This window comes from Opisthocomus hoazin, chromosome 1 (genome assembly GCF_030867145.1).
Source record: "Opisthocomus hoazin isolate bOpiHoa1 chromosome 1, bOpiHoa1.hap1, whole genome shotgun sequence".
Taxonomy (NCBI): Eukaryota; Metazoa; Chordata; class Aves; order Opisthocomiformes; family Opisthocomidae; genus Opisthocomus; species Opisthocomus hoazin.
This window is the reverse complement of record NC_134414.1, coordinates 89,705,171-89,730,802: the sequence shown is the minus strand read 5'-3', so window position 1 is coordinate 89,730,802 and position 25,632 is coordinate 89,705,171. Positions and strand designations below refer to the sequence as shown.

The 25,632-nt window shown below is 44.8% G+C and overlaps 1 protein-coding gene across 1 annotated transcript; it reads left to right on the top strand.

Moving 5' to 3' along the window:
• On the top strand, positions 1-25,120 carry ACE2 (angiotensin converting enzyme 2). Its single transcript, XM_075428865.1, has 18 exons — positions 1-364; positions 3,140-3,298; positions 5,218-5,311; positions 5,937-6,080; positions 7,407-7,519; positions 8,073-8,181; positions 8,910-9,007; positions 10,490-10,659; positions 11,497-11,723; positions 12,648-12,792; positions 14,354-14,452; positions 15,105-15,227; positions 15,579-15,751; positions 16,709-16,767; positions 20,976-21,076; positions 22,077-22,193; positions 23,415-23,609; positions 24,263-25,120. The coding sequence occupies exons 1-18, from the start codon at positions 176-178 to the stop codon at positions 24,381-24,383; spliced, it is 2,436 nt and encodes an 811-aa protein (XP_075284980.1). The 5' UTR covers positions 1-175; the 3' UTR covers positions 24,384-25,120.
• Positions 25,121-25,632: the final 512 nt, after the last annotated feature.

The following is a 25,632-nucleotide window of genomic DNA, read 5'->3' as shown; positions in this document are numbered from 1 at the left end:
TTATAAAAAACTTTTTCCTTTCTCTCCTACAATGGATAATACCTATAAAAGGCCTGTAAAATTGGATTCAGCCTTTTTTCTTGACGCTAGCCGTGTTTGAAGGCTGATGTGACAGAGTCCAACAGAGAAGCTTACCTGAGGAAACCTACTTCGTTGGGACGTTCTCAGCCCAAACATGAATATGTTGGTCCACCTCTGGCTTCTCTGTGGTCTGAGCGCTGTTGTGACCCCTCAGGATGTCACGCAACAAGCCCAACTGTTTCTAGAAGAGTTTAACAGGAGGGCAGAAGACATTAGCTATGAGATGTCCATTGCCTCTTGGAATTACAACACCAACATCACCGAGGAGACTGCCAGGAAAATGGTAAGTGCTTCATCCTGTGGGTTTTACTGTTGTTTTAGGAATCTGACAGCTGCTTTCTAGTTTATTTTGGTTTCACTGTGGGTGGCTGAAATTTGAGTGCTACTTGGTTGGTGGCTGTAGTTTAGTTTCAGGAGGGTAGAGGGGCTTGCTTTAACATAGCAGTGCCTCCTCACTGGAGATACCTGGACCACTACCAGGCTCTACAGCCTAGGGCTGGTGTCTGGGCTGCCCTTGCACTGCATGGGGATGGCCGGAGTCTGGACTTGTCCCAAGCCATCACCTCACGTCACCCCAGTGAGGGGATGAAAAAAGTGAGGGGCCAAGCATGTTCATCCCCAAAATCTGAGCTGGATGGAGAGAGACACCTTCCTCCGCTTGTGTCCCACCACCACCAGTGCCTCCCGGCGTGGTGTTCCTGTGCGGGGTCCCGTTCCTCATGGAGAGGGCTCAGCCCCGAGGGGATGGCCTGCTCCCAGGGCCAGAGCTAGGTGCTGCCCTGCAATGCAAGGGAACGGGATTTGAATCTTGCACCCATAATGAGCTCAGGTCTCCTGCTTTTCGTACAACTGAACTAACACTGGGCTTTTTACTGACACGGACAGCACTCTGTCTTCTCTGTTGCTGAAGTTGTTTTACTTCTCAATGAATATGCCAATATTTTCTGAATGTAGGCATTTTATTAAATGTTTGCTGATGGTTTTATATAGTGGTCCACACCCTTTACCCAGTTGGGGGACCTTCCCCACTGTCCCCTATCGCTCTTCTCATAGTCAGGGCTGTTGGTAGACTGCCTGGAAGTATTAAACTGGGAAAAATGAAGTGAGATCACGGGTTTCCAAAACCTAGCAGTGGAGTTTGCAGTGTGGTGGTCTAGTACATTGGTTTGAAAGTAAATTTCTATCAGGATGAAGGACGACAACATTTTCCTTCATGCTATCTTGCAACACAGTTCTCCCTTTTTCTCAACACCAACCTCTGGCTGTCCCAGCCAACGAGGTCTCTAGGCAAGTAATGCGTTTATCAAGGGCAGGCAGCCATGAGCTGGCTGATTACTGTCATGCCTCAGCCTAGCCTCTCCTAACCTTGCAGCCTTTCAAAATGAACAAAACCACCTTAAATTTTGTAGCTATGTTTGTTTTAAAGTTAACTCAGACTTTAGAGATAAACAGTTTGGAGCATAAAAAGGAGGCCAAACATCCCACACCTGCTTTTGTGTAATAGTTTTAAGTCTTCCACTTAGTGGTCTTATAGACTAATTAAAACATGGTTTAATCATCGTATTTCTTAATTAAAGCAAAGAGACTGGTTGCTGGAAGAAATCCTAATGACTAATCATTGTCAATCTGGAATGGTTTCTGAGGCACCAGGTACTTAAATTGTAACGTTTCCAAACACATACAGTGAAAGCCCCGTATAGTACTTTCAGCATTAATGAGATGATAATAAAATACGTTAGGAGATACCAGCAATAAGAACCAATTAGTCTAGTGCTCAGAGAGGACATTTTCTCTCACTTGATCTCTTCAGTAGTGCTGGTAATAAACCCACTGCTTCCCCTCCTTCCTTTCTACTGGAGGAGCAGAGTTAATGAATACTGTCCCTTCTGGCTCTTTCCCATCTATTTTCCGTGTAAATTGGGCTACAAACCCTGTAACTATTCCTCTGACTTATCAGTGAGTTCCTGTAATTGGGGAAAAATCAGACAGCTAACTTCTTTCCACTGGCTTTTGTAGCTGAAGAACCCCCCTGCTCTGCCCTGCTGCTCCTAAGACACCTCTCCGTCCCTGCTCAGGACAAGGACTTCAGAAACAAATTTACACAGTGATGCTCTTCCTCTGGGTGGTTATCAAGCTCCTGAAAGAGCTCTTCAAGCACAGTATGACATTTGTGTTTCCTGATGCCTCAGCAGGGAGGGACAGGAGTTACAGGTGCCCTCTCCACAACCTGGGAAGCTTTGGCATGAGCATAATTAATTAAACTGGCCCAAGAACCCAGGTTAATTAGTACTGTTCTTGTTGCCATTTGGGGTGAGTGCTGATGTGCTAAACTATGTAGAAACACATTAAAAAAGGTGAATAGGAAGAAGACAGTCCCAAATCCAAATAATGTTCTTATGGTGCTGCTTTGTGCACTGAAATTTGGGAGTTTCCTGTGTCATGGTGTGTAACTGGAGCAGCGGTGAAAGCAATCTCATGCCAAACACTGAGGTTTTGCATGCCCAATTTAGGCACCTCTATAGAGCCTCCTATGCCAAAGTATAATCTTTTGTTTACCAAAACTTCAGGAGAAAGTGGTATTTGCATAGAGAAAAGGCTCTGTATCAGTATCTCGGCTGCTGTCTGTCACTGCTGCTGAAGCAGAAAAGGCGAATGACATCTGAGTCACAGACCTCTTGTGCCCTGGCTTGTATCTGGTTTCTGTTAGGCACAGGTGGGTGAGGAAAAGCACTAGGGGAAGAACATGTGGTGACTTAGAGTAGCAGGGAACACAGCTAAGTGACGCTGGATTGATTAGAACAAGCATGGTGTGAGGAGAGACCGTCCTGCTTTTTGCTGTTTGTTTCCAAAGAAAAATGGTTATCTGGATGTGTGAATAAAACAAAGCCAAAAAGTTCCCCAGCCATTTCACTGTGCAGTGCAAGTGCTCAACCCGCCATGCCCAGGTGGTCTCTACAAATGAAGTTCTTCCCAGCAGTAACACTTTTGCCCACTGAGTACATCAGGCTGCTGCACCCTTTAGGCGGAGTAATCCAGGGTTTGTGTGAACCCCTTTCAGAACGAGGCGAGTGCCAAGTGGTCCACGTTTTACGACGAGGCCTCCAGGAACGCCAGCAGCTTCCCATTAGCCAGCATCCAGGATGCTCTCACCAGGCTCCAGATCCAGGCTCTCCAGGACAGAGGATCATCTGTGCTGTCACCGGAAAAATACAGCAGAGTAAGTTGCTGGATGTAGCTCATTTCTGTCGGGTGAGTTGGGCTGCCTCCCACAACACCCCTGAGCAAGGGCACGGCGCTGTCGCTGCCTTGCTTGTCTCGGGATCATGCTGTCTCCCAGCACTGGTATGGGGAGTGTACCAGTACAAAGTGCTCACGGCCCTCACCACTGGAGGGGTGGTCTGCTTTAGGAAAAGGGTTCCCATTCAAGTCAGCAGTTTTTCCATGTAATCCGTGCGATGAATATCAAGCGCACACACGCCTCAGAGTTGTCCTTGCACAAACGGCTGGATTAGTCATAGGAGGAAAAGAGGACCTGTGGTAAATGCTTGGCTGAGTCCAGACCTAGGGCAATGAGCAGAAAGAGATGGGTCAAAGGACGTTCAAGGAGTCAAAAAGGTGGAGGTGGAGGCAGTCTTTCTTTCTCTGCATTTATTGCATTACCAAACTGTCAAAAAGAGGGGATGTTTCTGTGCAGCGGGCACCCTGGGATACCTGAAAATGGGGAGGATTGGTGACCCTCTTCCACAGAAAGCTGCTGAAGACCAGCAAGATTCATAGCGAGATTTGATATTTCCACTGACAAGTTCATGTAAAAAGCATGTATATGGATAATAACTACGTGTGGAATTGGAGTGAGCAGCTATGCAGATTCAAAAAAGATTTATAACCAGACACTTGAGAGTTAAATTAGTTTCCTTTTGCTGGACATCAAATTGAAACATAGCACTGAGTTAGAGGATCCTATGGTCCTGATTATAGAAGGACCCTGAGATATTTCTGCTAAGATCAGCAGTGTTAACCACTGTGCAAGAAAAGCAGCACACTGGCTGGACCTCCTGTCTGATCCAAATGAGATGTGTTTCTGGAAAGACAGATTACCTTGGTGGGAATGCTGACAGTTCATGCAAACTTATATTTATTTTGGAGTACTGCAGTGCCCTGATGGTAACGCTGTCTCTGTTGAAGAGGTATTTTCTTCAGTATCCTCCCTGTTTAGACACTTGTAGTTTCCTAGATAAATGGCCTTTGGGGCTGAAATTGTTGATTCTTGCTTGGAAAGTGACTTTTTTTACAGTCTGATGGGATTCCATAGGAATATTTAAATATTCTTCAGTGATACAAAAATTTCCCAGGGTATCTATTTATTTTAATGCTGACAGAGATAAAGTTAGAGCTAGTCATTAACCACCCCTCCCACTGAGAGCTCTACATAGTTCTGATTTAAAGCTTTAAGTGAGAAATAACATAATCCTAAAGGAAAAGCTAAAAGTGGTGCGTGTTTTTCCTGAGGTATGAAAACCTGAAAACATAAAAAAAAATAAAACCAGAGCCATGTAGCATAGCTTTTGAGATAGAGCTGAGTGATTTCAGATGCGTTTGGCCTCCAGCTGACCCAAGACATGGTCTGTAACTGCTCTATAATGGAGTATAAAGAGTTCTATGCAATCAGTGTAATGTGATGCTAAACCTCACAAGCAGTAACATTCAGCCTGGCAGCATCTGCAGAAGGAGCCCTTTTTGCTGCCATTCAAAACCACAACCTACCTGGAAATTTTAGGTGGGTCCATGCTTATGGAAGCGCACTGCTGAACGTTATTGTTTTATTGCTGCTGTGTATTGATGGCTCTCTCATGACAGTCTGTGCTCATTAAATCCAGAGCTCTATCTGACTGGATATTAAGGACCTGTATATTACGTCATATATTTGGGAGATTATCTGTCTTTTCCAGCTAGGCCCTGGTTCAGCAATGCATTTAGGCAAATTCTTTCATTAATCTCTGCTGAGCTTAAACATAAGCTGAAATGTTAAGCTGGTGGGTGAAGTCTTGAATTGAGCTTTTAAGGAATTAGCATAATATTGGCTGTTATTTTGCACAGAGTGGGTTTCTAACGGGCTATCTCGCATCTAACTTGCAGCTGAGCACTGTGCTAAATACAATGAGTACCATCTACAGCACCGGGACCGTCTGTAAAATCACCGAACCGTCTGAGTGTTTGGTGCTGGAGCCAGGTACGGTACGAACCACTGTCCCTACTGCGTCCTTTACACTGATGGTTCAAAAAGAAAAAGCCCAAGGGCAGCTCCTGACTGCGAGAGAACAGGCTATAGTTTCAATAGCTATATCCAGCTATCTGAAGCCTAGTCATAATTTAATTGCACCTTACAATTCAGGGACCTCCAACAGGCCTGCTGCTCGTGCGACATACTGTCTCCTACTTGTGGTAGACAAAATTTGGAGAGGGCTGCTCAGTTTGCTTGACAGCCTGCCTGTCACCCGGGGTTTGCCTACATCACAGAAAATCTATTTTTTTCCACTGTCATCAAAGTCTTGTTAGACTCAGCGTTGCAGTGAGTCCAGTCCCAGGAACACTGCCAACTTCAGATGAGCTAATGCAGAGAAAGCATTTAAGGGCACGATGGTCTGCCCCGTGTGTTTTAAAGAGAAGAAGGGGAAAACCTTTAATCAGAAAAGGATGCAATAAAATAAAGGGATATTTCAGTATATCGAACATAAAGTGTTTTCTTCTTAGTTTATTACATTTCTTTTCGCTTTTGGTTCATTTGCCTGCTGTGAAAGAAAAGTGAAGAGATTCTGCTTTTTCAAGGCTTATTGTTTATATTTTTGTTCTGACAGGTCTGGACACTATTATGGCTAACAGCACTGATTATAATGAGAGACTGTGGGCCTGGGAAGGCTGGAGAGCTGGTGTAGGCAGGACAATGAGACCATTATACGAAGAGTATGTTGAGCTTAAAAACGAGGTTGCAAAGCTTAATAGTAAGTCATATGTTTTTTTCTTTTTTTCTGGCTTCCAGAAATTAACAAACATACCGCAGTCTTGCACAATTTGCACAGGGATTCAAACCCCATACTTTTTTACACATGAGATGAGCAGCACTTTGCATATAATTTGCTCTTGGTGTGCACATTGCAAAGTGAGAGGTAGTGCAGACAGGTGCCAAGGACCAGACCAGAGGTATGTCACCAGCCTAGGACACAAGGAGAATGTCTTTGTTGGCACCTTTCCCGAATGCTCTTCATTACATACTGCCTTATCCAGAACTGCGCTGCTTGCGATGTATGGGCAAGCATGCTCAGTTTAAACAACTTCTAAGTGCTGATGAGTCTTGGTGACTTCGCTTTTCTGTCAGCCTTGTCCTTCTTGCACCAGTGGTACATTTATAAGCATTATGCCCTAACTGGAATGATCAGATTTGGTAAGCGTGGGCCAGCAGATGCAGCCAGGTGCTTCAAATGTATTTTGCACTCAGGGAAGTGTGCTTCCAGCCAGGGATCTCTGCACAAATCATAGGGAATTTTCTTTTCAAGGAACAATGGAAGGTGGCTGCTAATTTTTTTTGGGAGTCTTCTAAAATAGCTTCTGAAGTAGCTACGTCATCTGTCTCTTGGCTAAACTGCAGCTGTAACACCTGCTTTCCTATACTCCTTGTTTTGTGAAAACTATCAAGCTGGAGCTAGACACCAGGAATAAGAAATAATAGTCCAAGTGGTTAGACAGGAAAAACCAAAACATGAAGAAATGTTCATTATTACCTTCCCTCATACCAATAAGCAAGAGACCTCAGCTATGAGCCATTTCTACACCAGGCTTGGTGGAGCTCAGTGAACTGGAAGACTTAGTGAACCTGTGGGCTGAATTTCAGTCCTGGTGTCTACACCTGCCCTTGTGGTTTTGTTGATGGAGGAGGGGGCCCATATTCAATGTGCACCAGCACACACCTTCTGTGAGAACCGCTTAGCATCCAGCCTGAGCCCAGGCTGCCCTCCCTCATGCCTGCAGGAGCTCCAGTCAGGAGAGAAGTTTTGCTTTGACCTCTATCTCCAGCTGAAATGATGCCAGTTAGCAGATAACCGTGACTGCAATTTCCACATTTCTTGGAAATCTCCCATACCTGCACGTCCATGGGACAGAGCCTTGGTGGAGCACTCTCTCCCCTCTAGATCCAGAGCATCTCACACTTCATTGTTTTGCTTTGGGGGAAAGGCTATGGGTCTGAATGGGGTCAACAGGGAACTGCACTGCTCTACAGAACTGAGCAGTGCCATGTGCCGTGTCCTGATGTGATGTGTCCATGCTTACAGATTATTCTGACTATGGAGATTACTGGAGAGCAAATTATGAAGCAGACTATCCAGAAGAATACATATACAGCCGTGACCAGGTGATTGAAGATGTGGAGAAGACATTTGAGCAGGTAGGGGCAGGAAGAAGCTCTCACCTGGGCCACAGCATTGTGTTTTGTGATTATGGACTCACGTGTCAGTGTTGTGAAGGAAGACGAGACCTGCTCTAAACTGGCTAATCTTAGTCTACATGGGGTTAACAGACACTGGGGGACATACATGGTGTTTTTACCTCTGCAGCCATTCAAGGACCAGCTTAGTCCCCCCAGGCTGCACTGTGCTGAAGGGAGGGAAAGAGGGAACTCTGCAGATTCATGTCTCTCCTCCAGGTAGGGCCCATAGGAGGCCGTGTGTTTCGCATGGCGTAGATGGCATCCTTGATACTCCGTGTCTAAAGTTAGCAGTGCTCCCTCCCTCATACCTGAGCAGGAACTTCTGGGGCTACCATCTCGACTCAGCACTTGAGCTCAGAGGCAGCGGACAAAGCTCCACTGCAGATTTGTGGTGCACTTAGCTGCTGGGAGGTTTTCATCAGACACAGCTTCGAAGCTCTTTGTTCAGGAGGGATGAGTGGCATAGAGCAAAGAGATAATAATTCATTTCCTTCTCCTGCTCTGCTTCCAGATAAAACCCCTGTACCAGCAGCTGCATGCCTACGTGAGGCACCGGCTGGAGCAGGTCTATGGTCCCGAGCTCATCAGTGACACAGGATGCCTCCCTGCCCATTTGCTGGGTACGTCAATGCGGCCGTGTCGTGCGAGCCTGACTTTGTACACAGGACAGTCGCCTTCAAGGCGCATGAGAACAGAGTAATCTGCCTGTTTAATCAGTATATTGACAAACAGGTTACAGATAAGAGAAGGGGAGAGGAGAAATGGAGAAGTTGTTCCTGGCAGAAATGACGCAGGTGCTTAGCAGCAGAGGCAGGTGGGGAAGGCAGGCATCTCCATCCTCGCCAGAGTTGGTGGCACCTGGCTCAAAACTCCAGCACTGGGCTGGGACATTTCCCTCCTCACTGCAGCACTTGTCTTCCATAGAAATGAGAGTTTCAGAGAGACTTTTTTTCCTTTTATGTCTTATCCTAAGTTCCACATTTCATGACTTTGCTTTCAAAGCATGCAACATCAAGCTGCTGTGACTGTAATGTACATGAATATGGCAAGGGCAATCACGTGGACTAACAATTTAGCATTCACTCTGAATAGCCCTTTAGGAAGATGATCAGTCCTGTAACAGTATTGTACAAATGTAGTTGATCTTGGGGAATTAAAGGATCTGAGACCTGAGTTTGACCTATGCAGGACTTACCAGAGCTGCTCTCCTCCACATCTGGATCAGACCTGTCTGGGCATGTAGAAGTCCCTGTTCATGACACTGCACAATTTATAGAACTGTCTGGCACTTTTGAACAATACAGAACCAATCATTTAAATTATTTCTATCTTTCTCTCTTTTTTGAAGGTGATATGTGGGGTAGGTTTTGGACAAATCTGTATTCCTTGGCTGTTCCCTATCCAGCCAAACCAAATATTGATGTAACTTCTGCAATGGTTCAAAAGGTAAGACAGACATGCCTTTATGCAATATGAATTATGTAACAAATCTAGATGATACAAAAATTACACACCACATGTTGTCTAGAAAACCATAGCTGCCCTAAGGCAGACACACCGCCAGCAAAGCATTGCTTTTTTGCTCTTCACCTTAATGTGTTCATACATTTTCCACTGTACCTTTTCCTTTGGCTGTTTTCCTCTCTTTCTTCTCCACCCTCTTTGACTGGCTTAATCTCAGCTTCAAGTCTGTTTTCCTCAGAGACATCTGACCATTAAGAGTTATATTTCTACATATAAATATTTCAGGACCCATGGAGTTGGCTGGTATCAAATATGACCTTTGCCATCCATTACCATAATCAAATAGTTTGTATATCACAGGGTTTTTTTGTCAGTCTTGTTTATTTGGCAACAGCTAGGAAACTGCTATGCTGCCTGTTATCTTTTGATAACTGCATAGTACCATAAGGTCTGTGTTTGAGATCTGTAGTGCTAACAGCCATCACAGCACCTTTACCAGACTGAGAACATGGATGAAGATATAACTCTTTGTATGCTTGCCTAAACATCACTCCTTTTATAAACCAAAAAGTGATTGGTGGAATTCGGTTTTTGGAATGTGGTTATTCACCTGAAATCTACCCTCCTCTCACAGGGAGCACGCCATGCAAATGTTATGCTGGCAAGAGAGGAGTAACTAGATTTGATTCATAAGCAGTTTGAACAAGTCTGCATTAACCTTACCCCTGTTTTACAGTACTGACCCACTTGTAGCCTTAGATTTGTATATATTGAAGTACCACTGTGGGGAGGGAAGCATTACTTCCAGAGCCTCGGGGAAGTGGCTGGACTCTTCCTTGTTAGTGGATGTGCCCAATTTGGGATTCCCATCCAACCGAGCTGTCTGCCACCTAAATCTCTGTGAAAACTCAGTCAGGAAAATGCAGACTTCCTGCTATGTAGAATCATAAAACTGCTGAATGATGTTTGAAAATATTCTGGGCATTAATGTGCAGTTACAATCCAATAAGCAGCTCCTTTAGGTACACTTGCAGGGTTCTGGCCGAGATCTCCTCTCATGCTCATCTGCTAGGAGTGCAGCCCCACTCCCTCAAACAAGTTATCCGCAGCTGAAGTGGCTAAAGGGTCGGATCCCAGTTCAGACGTGCTACTGAGAAGAATATCTTTTTTATCTTTTCCGCCTTATCTTTTACTGAGGGATTCTCTGGTCTGGGTCAGGCGCTATCTTCTGAACCTCTGAGTGCAGAAGCCTATTTTGTTTGTGGGGAAAACACTTAATTCCAATTCCCAGCAGAATTTACAGAAGTGATGAAGGCAGATGCTATCGTCTCACCCTCAGTAAGCCAGGTGCTGCTCTGAAGTCCCTGGGAGATGCATAAGAAGTCAGCTGCCCTGAGTTAAGCCAGCCGTCGGGAGCAGGCTCTGTGCAGAAGCAGCGGTTAATGGCTGCGTTTTCTCTTCCAGAAATGGGATGCGGTGAAAATATTCAAAGCCGCTGAGGCCTTCTTCACCTCCGTCGGCCTTTATGAAATGACCGAGGGCTTCTGGAATAACTCCATGCTCACAGAGCCGACCGACGGCAGGAGTGTTGTCTGCCATCCTACGGCATGGGATCTGGGGAAAAATGACTACAGGTACTGCGATTACTATGACCCCTTTTTATACCATCTCTTAGAACATTCATATATTTCACTAAAGGTGCTGGTTTAAGTTAAAATTTTTCATTATTTATTAACTTTTTCTGGTTGTTATGAGGGGAAAGGAAGACAAGAGAGCAGGGATCCTGTGGGACTGTAAACCTTTCTGTGCAACTTTTCCTCTGAAAACCTAAGGACTACTCTCAAATTTAAGCAGAGAAGTGACTATTATTTGTATGAATTAAATAAACAATGACTATGTTCTAGAGCTTAAGGAATAAGCACAAATGTGGGTGCTTGTGGATGCCAGTGGGATTTGTCAACACCTGCACATTCTGCAGCAATGGCACAGGGTCCCTGGGTGGCAACCAGCTGAGGTCACAGTTCAGCTGTCTGGGGAAGGTGAAAGGAAACCCTGTTTGGTAGAAATTCCTTTATTAAATAGTGCCTACATGAGGATGAAGTAGCAGGACCAGTGACACACAAGTTTTTTTATACTACTGTCTGCTTAAGTTTGATGGTGGGTGCTCACTCCAACATGACAGTGAGTTTATTGCCAAGTTTCAGAGAGCAGTTGCTTCTCACAAAACAGCAATTTTCTCTTACTCCCATCACAATTTCAGGGTGGCTGACAGTCCTTTCCCAAGTTCCCCTCCAAGCCTCATTCGTGCAGGAGAAACTGTGGCCCATGCTAGGATGCGGCTGCCCGGGTTCGCTCAGGGCGACGGGCATTTGCGAGCTTAGGAGGCTGCTTTGCCCTGCAGTTGCAGCAGGCAGAGCTCAGCCAGAATCTGGCTGGGCCACCATCTGTCTGACCACAAACACTTTGCTCAGGATCAAGATGTGCACCAAAGTGACCATGGACGACTTCCTGACTGCACACCATGAGATGGGCCACATCGAATACGACATGGCGTACTCGGTGCAGCCCTACCTGCTGAGAGATGGTGCCAATGAGGGCTTCCATGAGGCAGTGGGTGAAATTATGTCACTTTCTGCCGCCACTCCTGAGCACTTGAAATCTCTTGACCTCCTAGAGCCAACTTTCCAAGAGGATGAAGGTAAATAAATGCATAAATATTATATATTTATGTCAAAACACTTGTGGGCCTTACTTTGCAGCAGAAGATCATGTTTGCAAGCTGAGTGAGCAACTAACAGGCTTCTGAAGATCCTATCCCACCAGCTGACCAGAAATACTGTTTTGTTCCCAAATCACGTAATGAAGCAAGGAACACTACTGGGGCTGTGAGCTACCTCGTCAAGTTGAAGATGTCCCTGCTCACTGCACGGGGTTTGGGCTAGGTGGCCTCTAGAGGTCCTTTCCAACCTAAAACATTCTATAGTTCTATGACTCTATGATTCTATGATTTATTATGCCACTACATAATTTAGAAACAAATAGCTAGCACTTCATTGCCTTCAGTACTGAAGAACTCATCCCCACATCTCCATAGTTCATTTGGATGACTCTCTAATAGTATTTTCAATTTCTGTTGCATGGATCTGTGCATATCTCTGCCAAGGTATGTATTTAGCAGTTGAAATGGAACTCAAGCTTTAAGATTTACATCTCCCATTTAAGTGAATATTGGGTGGGCAATGTAGGTAGGTCCCCATTATAATGCTGTTTGTCTGGCTTCTCTGATTATTACCTTATAAGGATTGAGATGTACCAAAGTCCTCAGCTCAAAATTCCCCAGAACCTGGGAAGGTTTTCAGTGGAGGATAATGACATGTAAATACCAAAGGGTAAGGTTGTTTAAGCAGTTGAGGGAAAAGAAAGAGAGGCAAAACTGCTTACTATGCTTAAGTGATCTTTTCTCATGTTTTTTTCAATAGTATTGTTCCTTCCACTTTTTCCTTAGTGAAAATCTGTAATTCAAGCCAGATGTAAGCATTAGCTGTAAAAGGAACCAACTTTAGTTGTTTAATCAGATACTAATTGCTACAATAACCATTACCTTAACTACTTGTCTCTTTAGAAAATGAAATCAACTTTCTGCTCAAACAAGCGCTAACGATTGTTGGAACAATGCCTTTTACTTACATGCTGGAGAAGTGGAGGTGGATGGTGTTTAGGGGTGAGATTACAAAGCAGGAATGGACGAAGCGGTGGTGGGAGATGAAGTAAGTTTGAGAAACAAGGAGGATTTTTTGCAAATGATCCTGCAAAACCATCCCTTCCTAGTTAGTCAACATACCGAGGTGCCTGTGCCTGCCATGGTGCAGGATCTCTCTCTCTACAACGCCCAGTAGAGTGCCAGGTAGGAACACCCAACATTGTGCAGACGAGGTCTCACAAGCTGTGTATCCCCAGTAGCATGGTGTTCAGCCCTGGATTTTTAACCCTGCCTCTTGGCAGACTTTCTCCTCGTTTCTAATGTCAGCTTCTTGGATAAAGGCAGTCCGTGGTCTTTGCACAAGATGTTCCAGATCCCAGGATCAACATTGCTGTCCCCGTGGTGGTGTATGCCCCAGGACATCTTTGTAGCTTAAACACAGCCTTTCCGTAAGTCTCCTTGGGCGTATGCTCTGGTTTGCTCGCCACCTCCTTAAGGACAAGTGGAGAGTGAAGTTCATCATACTTGCCAGCCTGGGAAGCATACAGATCTCAATCTACCAAATATCTGTGCACACTTCTCTGATTTGCATTTCCTCCCCGTTCTAGAGTGGTTTTGGAGGCAAATTGTCTGAAAGACTCCAAACTAAGTCTTCCCACTCTTGTGTTTTAAGATACTACCTTTCTTGGTCAAGAAAATACAGTTCCCTTGGCAAGTAACATCCAGAGGTGCCTTTTCAGATGATCCCCACAAGCCAATCTACTTTCAGCTCCCTGGAGCTCGAGATTAAAAGCGGTTTGATTCAGGCTGGAGTCTCTCATTTCCTGGGGTGGAAAACGTGGGGACAGAAAACCACAGAGAAACCAAGCAAGCCCCACACTGAAAATGGAGTCTGCCCTCTAACACGAACACAAACAGTGAGCCTCTGTCAGCAAACAAAATCTATAATAAAACTTGATATAAGCAAGCCTCCTGACCCACAGTAAAAGTCAGTCAGCTTCGATTTATTCAAAAGTAGCAGAGATGTCAGAGAAACAGAGAATGACAGATTGTTCAGGGAAGCTTATCACTTCTGTTGTAGCGGCACTGCAAAGCTCTCTGCTGGAACAAGACCTTGAAATACGGGTTTACAGAAAATATTTCCATGTAAGCTTATTACCATTTTCAGAAATTAGGACATGGTTTTGTTTCCGTAGTGCTGCTCAGGAAACCTGCTCTCAGGAGAGGAAAATAAAGAGCACCCTCATCTCCAGCCCAGTGGCACAGCAGGCCGGGCACCTTTTGGGTCATCCAGTCTCTGCATGCCCTTACCCAGGGATGGGCCAGGGCATGAAGTGTGTGTGAAGCTCATGTCTTGTAGATTATTTCACACCACTAATTACTCCCTGCACACGCTGCTACCATACAAATTTCTTCCTTGCACCATCAGTTTCAAAGCAGCTTCTTCTCTGGGGTGTCCAGCTGTGGAGCAGTATTCATTTGAGATTACTGGGAGCTGTGTGTACTTCTTGTGTTTGGAAGTGAGAGAGATGCCCACATGTATCAGACAATATGGAGCAGGAGCAGAGTCACGCTATTTTTAATTATTATCTATTAATGGAAATCCTGTGTTTTCCCTTCATCCCCAGGAGACAAATAGTTGGCGTTGTCGAACCCGTCCCTCACGATGAAACCTATTGCGACCCTGCGGTGCTCTTTCATGTGGCCAATGATTATTCATTCATAAGGTAGCTCCATCCTTGCTCAGTGTTGAGTTCATGACTTACATTTTGGGTACAGAACAAACCCTGACTACCTAAACAATCTTATTTGTTTAAAGTCCTGACTGAAGGTCACTGATTTCAGTGGAAATATTTCTGTGGACGTCAGGGGCTGCTGCATAGCAATGTCTGAGCTGCAAGGAGGCTGCTGAGCTTCTTGCCAAGTGTAGAAGCTTTGTATTGCCATCAAACCAGTGGCAGCACATCTGTATGTGTTGCTTGCCTCTTGAGGAGAGCACGTGCCCCATACCACTGTCACCTGGGCCATGCACATGCAGCCCTGAAGCAACTAACTCTGGGTGTCCCTCCATGTCCCAGCCATCTCATTTTAGAGGGCTCAGCCAGAGTGAGAGTTGGGCCTTAAAAACCTTTACTCACTCTGAATTGATGTGGCATCAAACGGATCTGGGGCTCTTCTGCTGCATTTGATCTTGGCATTCTGTTAAATCCATGTCAGCACAGCTTATAGATGTCAGTTGGCCTCCCTCCCTGCAGTACAGCCTCCCAAGCAGGAGCACCAGCTGACACAGCAGAGCTTTCCAAAGGCCAAGGGCTTGCAGGTTGCCTTGCCAGATGACTAACAAAACCTATGCCTTCCTTCTCCTTGCCCTTCCTTTAGGTATTACACTCGGACCATCTATCAGTTCCAGTTTCAGGAGGCACTTTGCAAGGCAGCTAACCATACTGGCCCTCTTCACACATGTGACATTACCAACTCTACAGCAGCTGGTGACAATTTGAGGTAACAAAGCAAATTCCTCACACATAATAAATAACAAAGCCTAATTCATCATTGAAAACTTCTGGCGTCAATGAGGTTGCACCAAGAATGAACTTAGCCTGAAAATTTAGCATATGTCTGCTCAGTTTATTTTGACAAGTTTACTAAATTTATATCAGCTGAGTAGGTAAACATCAAAGGTTTAATTGCCTGTTAATGAGAAAATAATTTATTTTTATTAGTAGGAATGATGGGAGGAAGAAGGAAACTCAGAAGCAAAATAGAAAACTTTGATACTGATCGCAGACTGTTTTGCTAGATGTCTAGATGGAACATGACAATAACATGTTATCTCTCCTTTTACATACACAGACAATTGCTTGAATTAGGCAGATCTGAGCCCTGGACTCAAGCGCTGGAAAGACTAACAGGAGAGAAATACATGAATGCAGCGCCTTTGCTCCGCTACTTCGAACCTCTGTATAACTGGCTGCAAATAAACAATTCTGGCAGATACATTGGTTGGAGAACAGACTGGGCTCCATGTACGTACAGCTTGTGGGTGAATTACAGACACTTGCTAGTTCTCACAGCCCTTAACCAGCAAAGTCCCTCTTTCTTGTAGCTGGTGAAGGCTCTTCTCCCCGTGGAAGCAAGGTTGTGGGAAATATACACCAAGCAGTAAATTTTACTCATAGGAAGGCAGACTGGCTTCATCATGGCCAAAGCTGGAGAAGTCAGCACACATGGGGTTTGTCACAGCCTCACCCAGTTTTCAGAAATGGAGTTTCTTTTCCTTTTCATAGTGGCAGTGGTAAGAGTGTGGGATGGCTGTGCAGAGGGAAGAAAGACCAGAGGCTTGGGCTTGCGTGGTGCTTCCCTGAAAGCGGCGTGCCTGTTCTGCAGGGCTGGGAGCCACTGGTCCTGGGAGCCTGAGGCCCCTGAACTCGGGGTGTAAGGACAAACCAGTACAGAAAAATGACTACTGTTTTGTTTTCTGTCATGTACTAGTCAAACAAAAGAGCTCAAAGGGACAAAATACAGTGGAAAAATGCATTTTTCAGGCTGTTGTGGTGACATGGAGTGTTGAATCGCCCAAGTCATGTACCTGTAATCACCATCAGTACTGGGGAGCACCGTAACCCTTATCGTGCTGTGCCAGTCTCTAATGGCGGGATTCACCTAGCCAGACACCAGTATCTGTATCTGAGCTGCTCATTCTCCATGGAGGGAAAGAGGCATTTCCTTCGGGAGATGTCTAAGGAAGACCAGAGAATCTGTCTGATCTGTGCTCTCTCATTCTATCTACTACAAAGCCAGATGTGTCTGACTGGCAGCTCAGATGCGGATGTTTGCAGTAGAAGTGGCTGAAGGGAAACAAAATCAATCCTGCCAAGCTGGCCAGGGAGACCTGTAAGGAAATTCTGGCCATCCCAGCATGTCCCAGGACTAACTTTCTGTTGCTGCAGCTCTGACATGGCCCTTGTTTCTTTTTAAAACAGATTACAACAATGCCATCAAAGTGCGCATCAGCCTGAAATCGGCACTGGGGGATGAGGCGGTAAGTGTGTTTGCGCTGTGGTGCTCTTTGTATCCTTTGGGCAACAGAGATGTTATGCTAATGCCTCTCAGAAAGTAAGGCAGGTTGTAGCTGATTTTTGTGTCTGAAGAGTGGCCTCAGCTCAGGTGAAGAGTTGTCACATAAAAGATGTCTTGTCTGAGTTTGTGGTCAAGACGGTTATTGGAGGGACCTCTCCAGGGAGTGATCCCACCCAGTTTAAGAAAGACATCTCAGCTGAATGAGCTGAGTTATTCGGTGGAGTTACCAGTCGTGTTTTACCTGCTACAGGACAGGCCTGGAGGGCCATTATAGGGGCACCTGTGTACCTTAAAACAGCTATATTTTTCCCAGCTATACTGATGTGTCTGAATAAAGCCTCTACCCACACATTCCTCCTAATTTCCATTATCATGGCTGTGATGACTTCCTTCAGAAGTTGTTGTTAGGGTAGCTGCTTCACATTTAAATGTGGGGCTAAAGCAGAGGGGTCTATTCCCAAATTCTCTATTCTCTATTCTCAAATTGCCTTGGTTTCATGCTGAGACACTGCTGACAGCGTTCCTTTGTAGATTCTTGTTTTCCCATTTGCTGTAATCTTTCCAGGCCCTGATATATTCGGCTGCCTGTCTGCCCTCCAACCCTTATGCAGAGACAGCTTTGTTATTAAGATTGGGGGTGGGGGGTGCAGCTGCCTCTGTTTCAGACCAGGAGAAGGGCTTTCATGCCCAAGAGCTTGTCTACTTTCCCCAGTTACACCAGCTGGTCCAATAAAATGTATTACAGCAACCGAAAAAACTCATCAACGCTAAAAACGGCTTTTAAGATTTTAAACGGAGCGTTGGCTTAGCCCATCTGTTTAACCCAGACGCTTGGCTCCTTATTCTAGCTGTGCCTTTTTATGCTAATCTCACAGAGGCAGCAAAGAAGGCTTAAGTGCAGACACTTCATTCCTGTTAATAGCCATTTTCACCTTGCAGAACATTAGTAATTTTCCAAGAATGAGTATGTCATCAGGCAGGTCACTTAGACCTGCACATCGGAGCCTGTTGGGCTAGCAGGGACACGATACCGTGGCTCATTTTTCATACAAATTGATGCTCTCACTTCTATCACTGTCTCACATGCAGCCCCACTGTAGTTTTATTGCTTCCTAGACTGCTGATTTGAGTTAGATACAATTCAAACCTGATATCAACAGCATGAAAAGGTTCCATATTACAACACATTTATTAGACATTATGGTTAATGTTTAGCTTAATACCATTTTTATGCCTGCCTTTTGCCATCATAGTCATTTGTTGTGCAATTGGGCAGCTGTAAAACAATCTCATACAGATTACTTCATTTGAGTTATTATACGAACAGTAGGTTCCTACAATCCGAAGAGCAAGCCATGCATTTTCCTGTCAAAACCCGTCCACATCACCAACATGCAAGAAACCTTTTCGATTCGGTAGCTTTCTGCACCCCCCCCCCCCCAAATTTCGCTTACGCTGAGCTCCCGGGGACAGGACTCTGAATGCTGATATGCCAGCAGCAGATAGTGGTGCACACATGAACCGGCATAGAGGGAAGACAGGGGCAACATGGGGCCGAAATCTCAGCCCGACTATGCAGGACAATATGTTTTGGCTGCTTGACATGGCTCACAGTGCAGAGAAACAAGGAATGCAGTGCAAGTGTTCGTTTAAGATGTATTTCGAGCTGCTTTGCATCATTAGGACAGCAGAAAGCATTCTGAGTATGCCAGCAGATCTTTTTGTATTTCTGCTCTTTAGCATTGGCTAGAGCAGAGAGGGAAACACATCCCATCCCCCTCATCCCCCCCCCCCCGTTTTCTGCAGAGGATCTTCCCTGGGGGGCAGCGGGGGCAGCCGCAGTGCACGCAGGCAGTTGTGCACCTCCCCGCTGCACACCCCAGCTGTTGCCAGCAGGGAAGATTCAATAGCCCAAAATTCTGGCAAATTCAGCATCCAGACTCACGGATGGGCTTACGCCAGCTGTGCCGGAGCATGTGCGGCTGCAGTTACCCTACTAATTGTTTTCAGGCTGATGAGATTAGAGCTGCAGCCCTAGCATCGCTGGATCGCCAGAGTAGCTGATGAGGCTGAGACACCCACAGCTTTGCTTCGGCTGGGGCTTTATGAAAGTGCTCTCCCAAGGGAAACTGAATCACTCAAGGTCTGTCTTATTTAAAATACAGGGTTCCAGGAGTGTCAGTCCCCTGGCCACCTCTTGAAAACAGGACTCTCTTCAAATATTAATTCAAAATTCCCCACTGGATCAATGTCATATGTGTGATTACATTGTAAAAGGCTGGCACACAAGACGCTGTTAGGAAATGGAGTGCTGTCAGCCCGCAGGCATTTTCATGTATTTCACAAGGGAAAAACCTTCTTTGAATTAGAGGCCAGACTTACGCTGTCTTTCAAGTCACATGTGGGATCTTGGAGGGAACATGCGATAATAGAGCAGAGGCGCTTAGCAAAGTTCATTTCGCTCTGCAAAGCAAAGCAGCCTCTGTAACGAGCAGCGAGCGCCAAGGTAGGTTTCCGAGATGCCTAGGGAAGGAGTGTGGGTAGTCATTACTCAAATACAGATCAGAAGCCAGCTAGGTACTTTCCATCCACACAGCCTGTAATGGTATTTATAAAGGCACTGGAGAGGCGCAGTGGCAATTAAAATACATTAGGCTTAAAAAGACAAAATGTACGCCATGGAAACAAATAAATGATTAAAAAGCTAAGACGCAAAGTACAGAAAGCAGCAACAGAGGAATCAAACTCAATTAGCTCCTAGTAAAAAAAAAAAAGAAAAAAACAGGAAAAAAAAAGAAAAAAGCACTGCAGAGGCTAAAGATGTTGCGATAAATGAAAAAATGAGACCCCAGTATCATCATAGGCTACGATGGTGAACACTGCCAGCTGCCGGAGACAGCAGCGGTAACAAGGAGAAGAAGTGCTTCAGCGCAAGGCTTTGCCAGCTGGCCAGCAAGCAGGAGAAAGCCAGGAGCGTTTGCCCGGGCAAGGGTGACCCACAGCTCCAACCTCTGCTATCGGGAGCAGCCGGAGCTGGCACAGCCCCTGCCCTCCGCACGCCGCCGGGCTGGGGCTGGGGCTGCCCTCCTGGCAGGGGCTTTGGGTCACTGGTGTGTCCCCAGGGGCCTGGTCCTGCATGGATGGACTGCGGCAGGCTTGTCCTGCTCCTTCCTCCCACGCGTTTCTCTCTCTCTGTTTTACATCAGTGTCAACAGGAGGACAGGGTAGAAAAATGTAGATAAAGCCTGTTACAACAGAGCTGCCTTCTACCACACCTTCTTGAATGATACCCCAGAAAGTCAGGAGCTGCGTGAAACTATCACTGGCAGCATCTACAGCCATTCCTGCTCAGGTACCATAAACGCAATCAAGTCTAGGCCTTCGGGGGATAAAAAGAATTGCCACAGAGTTCGAATGGGAATTTTCCCTTTGTCCACACAAGGTGTTGCACAACAGACCAGGCTGTACTATCAGTTGGTTTTTGCCCCCTGTACAGCTCTCGGTTCCTGCCCCAGAGAAGCTGTTTTTGACTTCCACTGCAAATAACTTTGGACTGACAAGGCACGCCGGGAAGAGCCTGCACACAGGCAGTGCTTTTTTCACATTGCCTATGTATTGTCCAGCGAAGATCAACAAATACATGCCTGCTGCAGAAATACCGACGCAAAGAGTTTTTTACTGAATCAAAACAAACCTCGAACAAAAATCCCAGCTCATCAAGCAAGTAAATGAACCACCCTGCCCCACAGTTTTTCCTCCTTAAAGAACAGGTCTGCAAATGAAAGTACGTGATTAAAACAAGATCTAAATTGTGAAATCTTTCGACTTCAAGCAGAATGCACAATACTTAGTAGGAATAATGTTGCTCCTGCTGCCTTTGCTCCCTGTAAGGCAGGGAGACGGGCTGAGACTGCAGCATCTTCAGCAACCCCATATGAAAGTACCAGAAAATGCAGTGTCTGGCAGCGGGGATGCCTGCTTGGTTATTCTCCAACAGAGCACCCAGACTGACAGAGATAAAAGGTTTGAGCAGGTTCCTGAAATGCTGTCATGGCACAAATAAAGTGTATGCCAAGCGTTTCTATTCCTTTTTAGAACGATTTCTTAGTGTCAGGTAACTTGCCGTACAGTTGCCATCTCTGATGAATTTCTCTTGTGCTGTTTTTGCAGTATGAATGGGATGAAAACGAGCTCTTTTTGTTCAAATCATCCATCGCCTATGCCATGAGAAAATACTTTGCAGAGGAGAAACAGCAGGAAGTTGACTTCCAGTGAGTGGATTGCTTAATTGTGCTGGCTATGCCTATATTGCTTCTGGTTCGCTAGCGGCATGAATTGGTGGAATTAATTGTGCCTTCTGTCAAATGTAAGGTGACGGCAAACAATGTCAAACATCAGCTGGTTGTAAAAGGCAAGAAGCCAGCTTGGTTACATGCTGTCTTTTCACTCAGGAGTCTGACGTTGAAGAGTAATGTGCTAAAGTTAGGTAACTTCAGTGGATGCAGAAGGCTCTGTCTCCCATGGCTTATCAGTGGTGCAAGTGAGCCTTGAGAATTGCACCCAACACCTACATGGGAATATCAGGGAAGATACATTGATTAGAAATAAAAATTTATACCAACGTATGTGCGTGATACTAAATATCCAAGAGGTTTTGGGCCCATGAAAGAAAAACTTATTGATTATAAAGCACTAGAAGTCCATGCAGACTTACTAATCTTATCTAGGTTCACGTACAAACAGAAAATCTATCATCTGAAATTGATTTTGGTAAGAAAAACAACCCTTTTTATGGGGTCTCTTCAAAATTTTCAGAAGGTATCTACTTAAGCTGTTTGATATTACTTTGTAGAACATCAGTCGTGTAATCTTTAAGATCTATTCCCAGCAGAATATAAGGAAGAAGATTTTTTTTTTTTCACTTGGTACTTCATACATCTCTTCATTCATAAGATTTGCCCCAAACACTCAAAAGGCTCCAAACAGTTTCTGTTGTGCAGCTGATTACGTGCTTTGGAAAATTACTCCAAGGCTTGTCTTAGGTATGGAGTAGACTCTCTCCATCTCAAGCAATGAAATAGCACATTAAAAAAAAGAAACTCTGACAGGAAAATTGATTTCGCTTCCCAGTTGAGGTGACTAGGAAGCATTCACTGAGCATAAACTAACCCCCTGGCATTGCTGGTCAAACACAACTGTTCACATGCCTGAATTTAAAGCTAATATCATCTCAACAATCAAAATAACCTTTCTTTTCTGTTTCTCATTCAGGATTACAGACGTTCATGTTCAGGAACAGACACAAAGGATCTCCTTCTACCTTAGTGTCAGCATGCCAGGTAATAACAGTGATCTTGTGCCCAAAGCTGACCTGGAAAATGCCATCAGGTGAGATTTTGCTCTCTGGGGAAACAAAAGCAACCAACCAGATGAAAGGGTGGAAGGGAAAGTGGTTCTCAAGTCAGCTGAGGCAGAAGGGTTAATGAGATAGTCTGTTCTGCAGTTAGCGTGGAAATAGCGGGATGAGAGAAACTGTTATGACAGAAAGAAGACAGTCCATCTATCTCATGGTGTCTTGGACAACAGCCAGTGTAAAACACTTCAAGGGGCTTGTAAAGCTGCCATAACACACCTAATTGCATCATACCTTGCCAGGAAGTATCATTGCTCAGACTTTAATGGGAACTAGCTAATATTCTGAAATCCAGGGCATGGTAACAGTGTGTGCATGCACGTGTGTTTTCTTCCTCTCATTAGTGAAGACTCAGTGCAAGAATTATTGTATAGCAAGGACTCCAGAATAATGATGTATTAGAAAGACAGCTAGATGTCTTTGATTATACAGAATAGAAGAGGTCAGAGCAGGAGCTAGTTCCTGTTTACGGGTCAATGGAGAGATCTTTTATAGCACAGTATGACACCACTCTAAGTCATTGCTGTAGAAATGATAAGTAGAACTGCAGCTCTGCAGATGGTCACGGCTAATGTACAGTGGGAAATGAAGAGGGCACAAATTTAAAAGCAGCAGCAACATGAGGCGGAGTTGAAAAAGCAGTCAGAGACCCTGGTGAACCAAGGGAGAAGAATAAAGCTACGAAAATCAGTGTCCGGTTAGCACTCAACAGCAGAAGCAGAAGTTCAGGGAAAAACAAGGCACAGAAAATATACAGAGAAAGGGTTTTCAGGGCAGTGAAAAACACAAGACTCAAAACTGTGGAAGACTGTAGAGAGGAAACAGATATTCTGTCATATCCAAGAAGCTTATGGATAGCCAAGAAACTTGCGGTAATGAGGGTTAAAATGCAACTAGAGAGGGAGATCAGAAGGCTGTTTGCCTCATTTTGATAAATGTTAAGACTGAGTTTAAGAATTCATACAGTGTCTGAAGATGTCAGTTAAACTGCGACAGTTAAGGGTTTAAGTTACTGTGCTTGTCACCCACCATCCCGTGCCAGAAGAAATATAAGAATAGCAGTACCATCTGTGCAGCCTTTTCAACTGAGCAGTTCAGGGGAAGCTTGGCACACTGGAGATTTATAAAATAACTGAAAACTGTTTATTTCCTTCCAATAAATGTGTGAAAGTCTTTGAATTTGGTTTTGATGGCAGGATGTCTCGGGGGCGAATCAATGAGGCTTTCAGACTGGATGATAATACGCTGGAGTTTGTGGGCATATATCCAACCTTGGCCACACCTTATGAACCACCAGTCACCATCTGGTTAATTATATTTGGGGTGGTCATTAGCCTGGTTGTCATTGGAGTTATTGTCTTGATCATCACTGGGCAGAGAGATCGAAAAAAGTGAGTAACATTTTTGATACTATGATCATGACCACTGGGAGACGTCCCAGTGACTGAGTCGTCAAGGTGCTTATGAACGGGTTGCCAAATCTAACCGAAGCAAGTTAAGGAATTAAAGCTTACTATCCTCCTCCCACCAGCAGAGATGGCTAAAGGTTCAGCTCCCTGCTTTTCAGTGCAAGGCAGCTTTGGCAGCTTAGTGCAATTTCTACATCATCAGTAGTTTAACCAAAGCAGCTGGACACTGTCACCACAGGGAGCCGTGGCATGGCCAGGCTTCTGCCGTCCCCTCTGTGAGGTGGATGGAGTGGCCTGCAGGGAACACAGTGCCTGCTCCAACAGCAGAGTGTGCCCACGTAGAGCAGTACCTGCCGTTTTCAATAATCTTTTTGGAGGTTGTCCAGTAATGTCATTTTCCTTAAATATTACTGCATTAACAGCAACATAGCTGGGCTGGTTTTCTATGGCTCTCCATTAATGGGGTTTCTAAGAACGTAGTAGGTTTTTTACAGTTCCCCCTAAAACCGACACAATTCCTTTTGGTATAAATATCCCCACTTAAGCACAGTATTATTTACAATAGTTTCTTTTGTGGATGCAGAAAGACTTGAGCAGAACAGGGGCTTCTAATATAAAATGAATTTTTATGACAGGAAAGCAAGACAAAGTGGGAGTGACACGGGATCAAACTGTGATGAGGTGAACCCTTACGCTGAAGAGGGAAAAAGCAACATGGGGTTTGAGCCATCTGAAGAGACACAAACATCATTCTAGAAGACGCTAAGGGTTTCTGTTTTTTTTCATTCAACTTCTAACAATAGTGCCTAGCAAGGACCTAAACACGATGGATGTCATCAAACATAATGCCTTCTGGTTGACCATTAATCTACTGGTTCCTAGACAACAGCAACTAAATCTGCTGGTTTTGTGGTAACTAGAAAACACGCAAAAATTGAAGATATGTATGCCCTGTGGCTTTTCTATGAATTACATCCATAATATTACACACCATTTGTGCTGCTTTTCGTAAATGTGCTGCATCCAACTTCTCTTTGTTTCCTCTGTAATGAGATACAAAATCTTGGAAGTATAGAGTTATATACAGATCAAGACAGATATAAGAACTCACATACTCCTAATGCCTGTGAAGAACAACTTGATCCTTACAGATGGAGACCTCAAAAGTGTATCTAATAGACAGTGAGAAAAAAACCCGACCATCAGAAGAACCTTAGTGATGAGGAACTCAATTTGATATGAAATAACTGCAATTTTTGCACCTTCAGGAAATCTGTATCAATGTAAAATGGATGCTGAATGAAGACTAACAAGCATTGGAACTTTATCAGGAAGTTGTAACATACATTATTTTTCTAAATGTTTTCTTGATAAGTATCGTTGAGACCAAATAGCCCATGCCCCCTCAAAAAAAAAAAAAAAAAATTAAAAAGTCTCTGTGTTATGTTGTCATCTAAGAATGGAATAAAATTCCTTAATACTAAATGATCAAAGTTTGGTTATATTTTTTTCAGTACCTTAGCTGTTGCCTCCACTATTACAAATACTGCATTACCAATACTGCATACTACAAATACAAATTGCACTGTTACATACAGGGAGCAGCAGATCTTGGCTTAAGAGGTTCAGGTTGCACCTGAAAAAGAAAAGCTGTTCACAAGCAGGGTAGTGCAGCACTGGCACTGGTTACCTATTCTATGCTCTGGGAGAGGCTGTGGGATCTCCACCTTTAGCAATGTGCAGGGCTCAGTTAGACAAAGGTATGGCTGATCAAGCAGTGGGGACAGTCCCATTCTGGGTAAGAAGTTTGTCTCTATGACCTCCAGAGGTCCCTTCCAGCAAGCATTTCCGTGATTCTGTGTCTTGTAGGTCCTGTGGCATACCTGCCACCACGTCAGTGCAGTTGTTCTGTGCACACCAGGGTTACTGAAAGGCACAAGGTGTCTCCTCAGTCCTGCGTTCCAACAGACAGTTGGGAGCAGACACGAGCCTGCATGAAAAACGT

Coding starts and splice junctions, on each gene's coding strand:
- ACE2 (XM_075428865.1), top strand. CDS start 176: ATGAATATGTTGGTCCACCTCTGGCTTCTCTGTGGTCTGAGCGCTGTT. Junction 9,008..10,489: donor CTTCTGCAATGGTTCAAAAG/GTAAGACAGACA, acceptor TTTCTCTTCCAG/AAATGGGATGCGGTGAAAAT. Junction 12,793..14,353: donor AAGCGGTGGTGGGAGATGAA/GTAAGTTTGAGA, acceptor CTTCATCCCCAG/GAGACAAATAGTTGGCGTTG.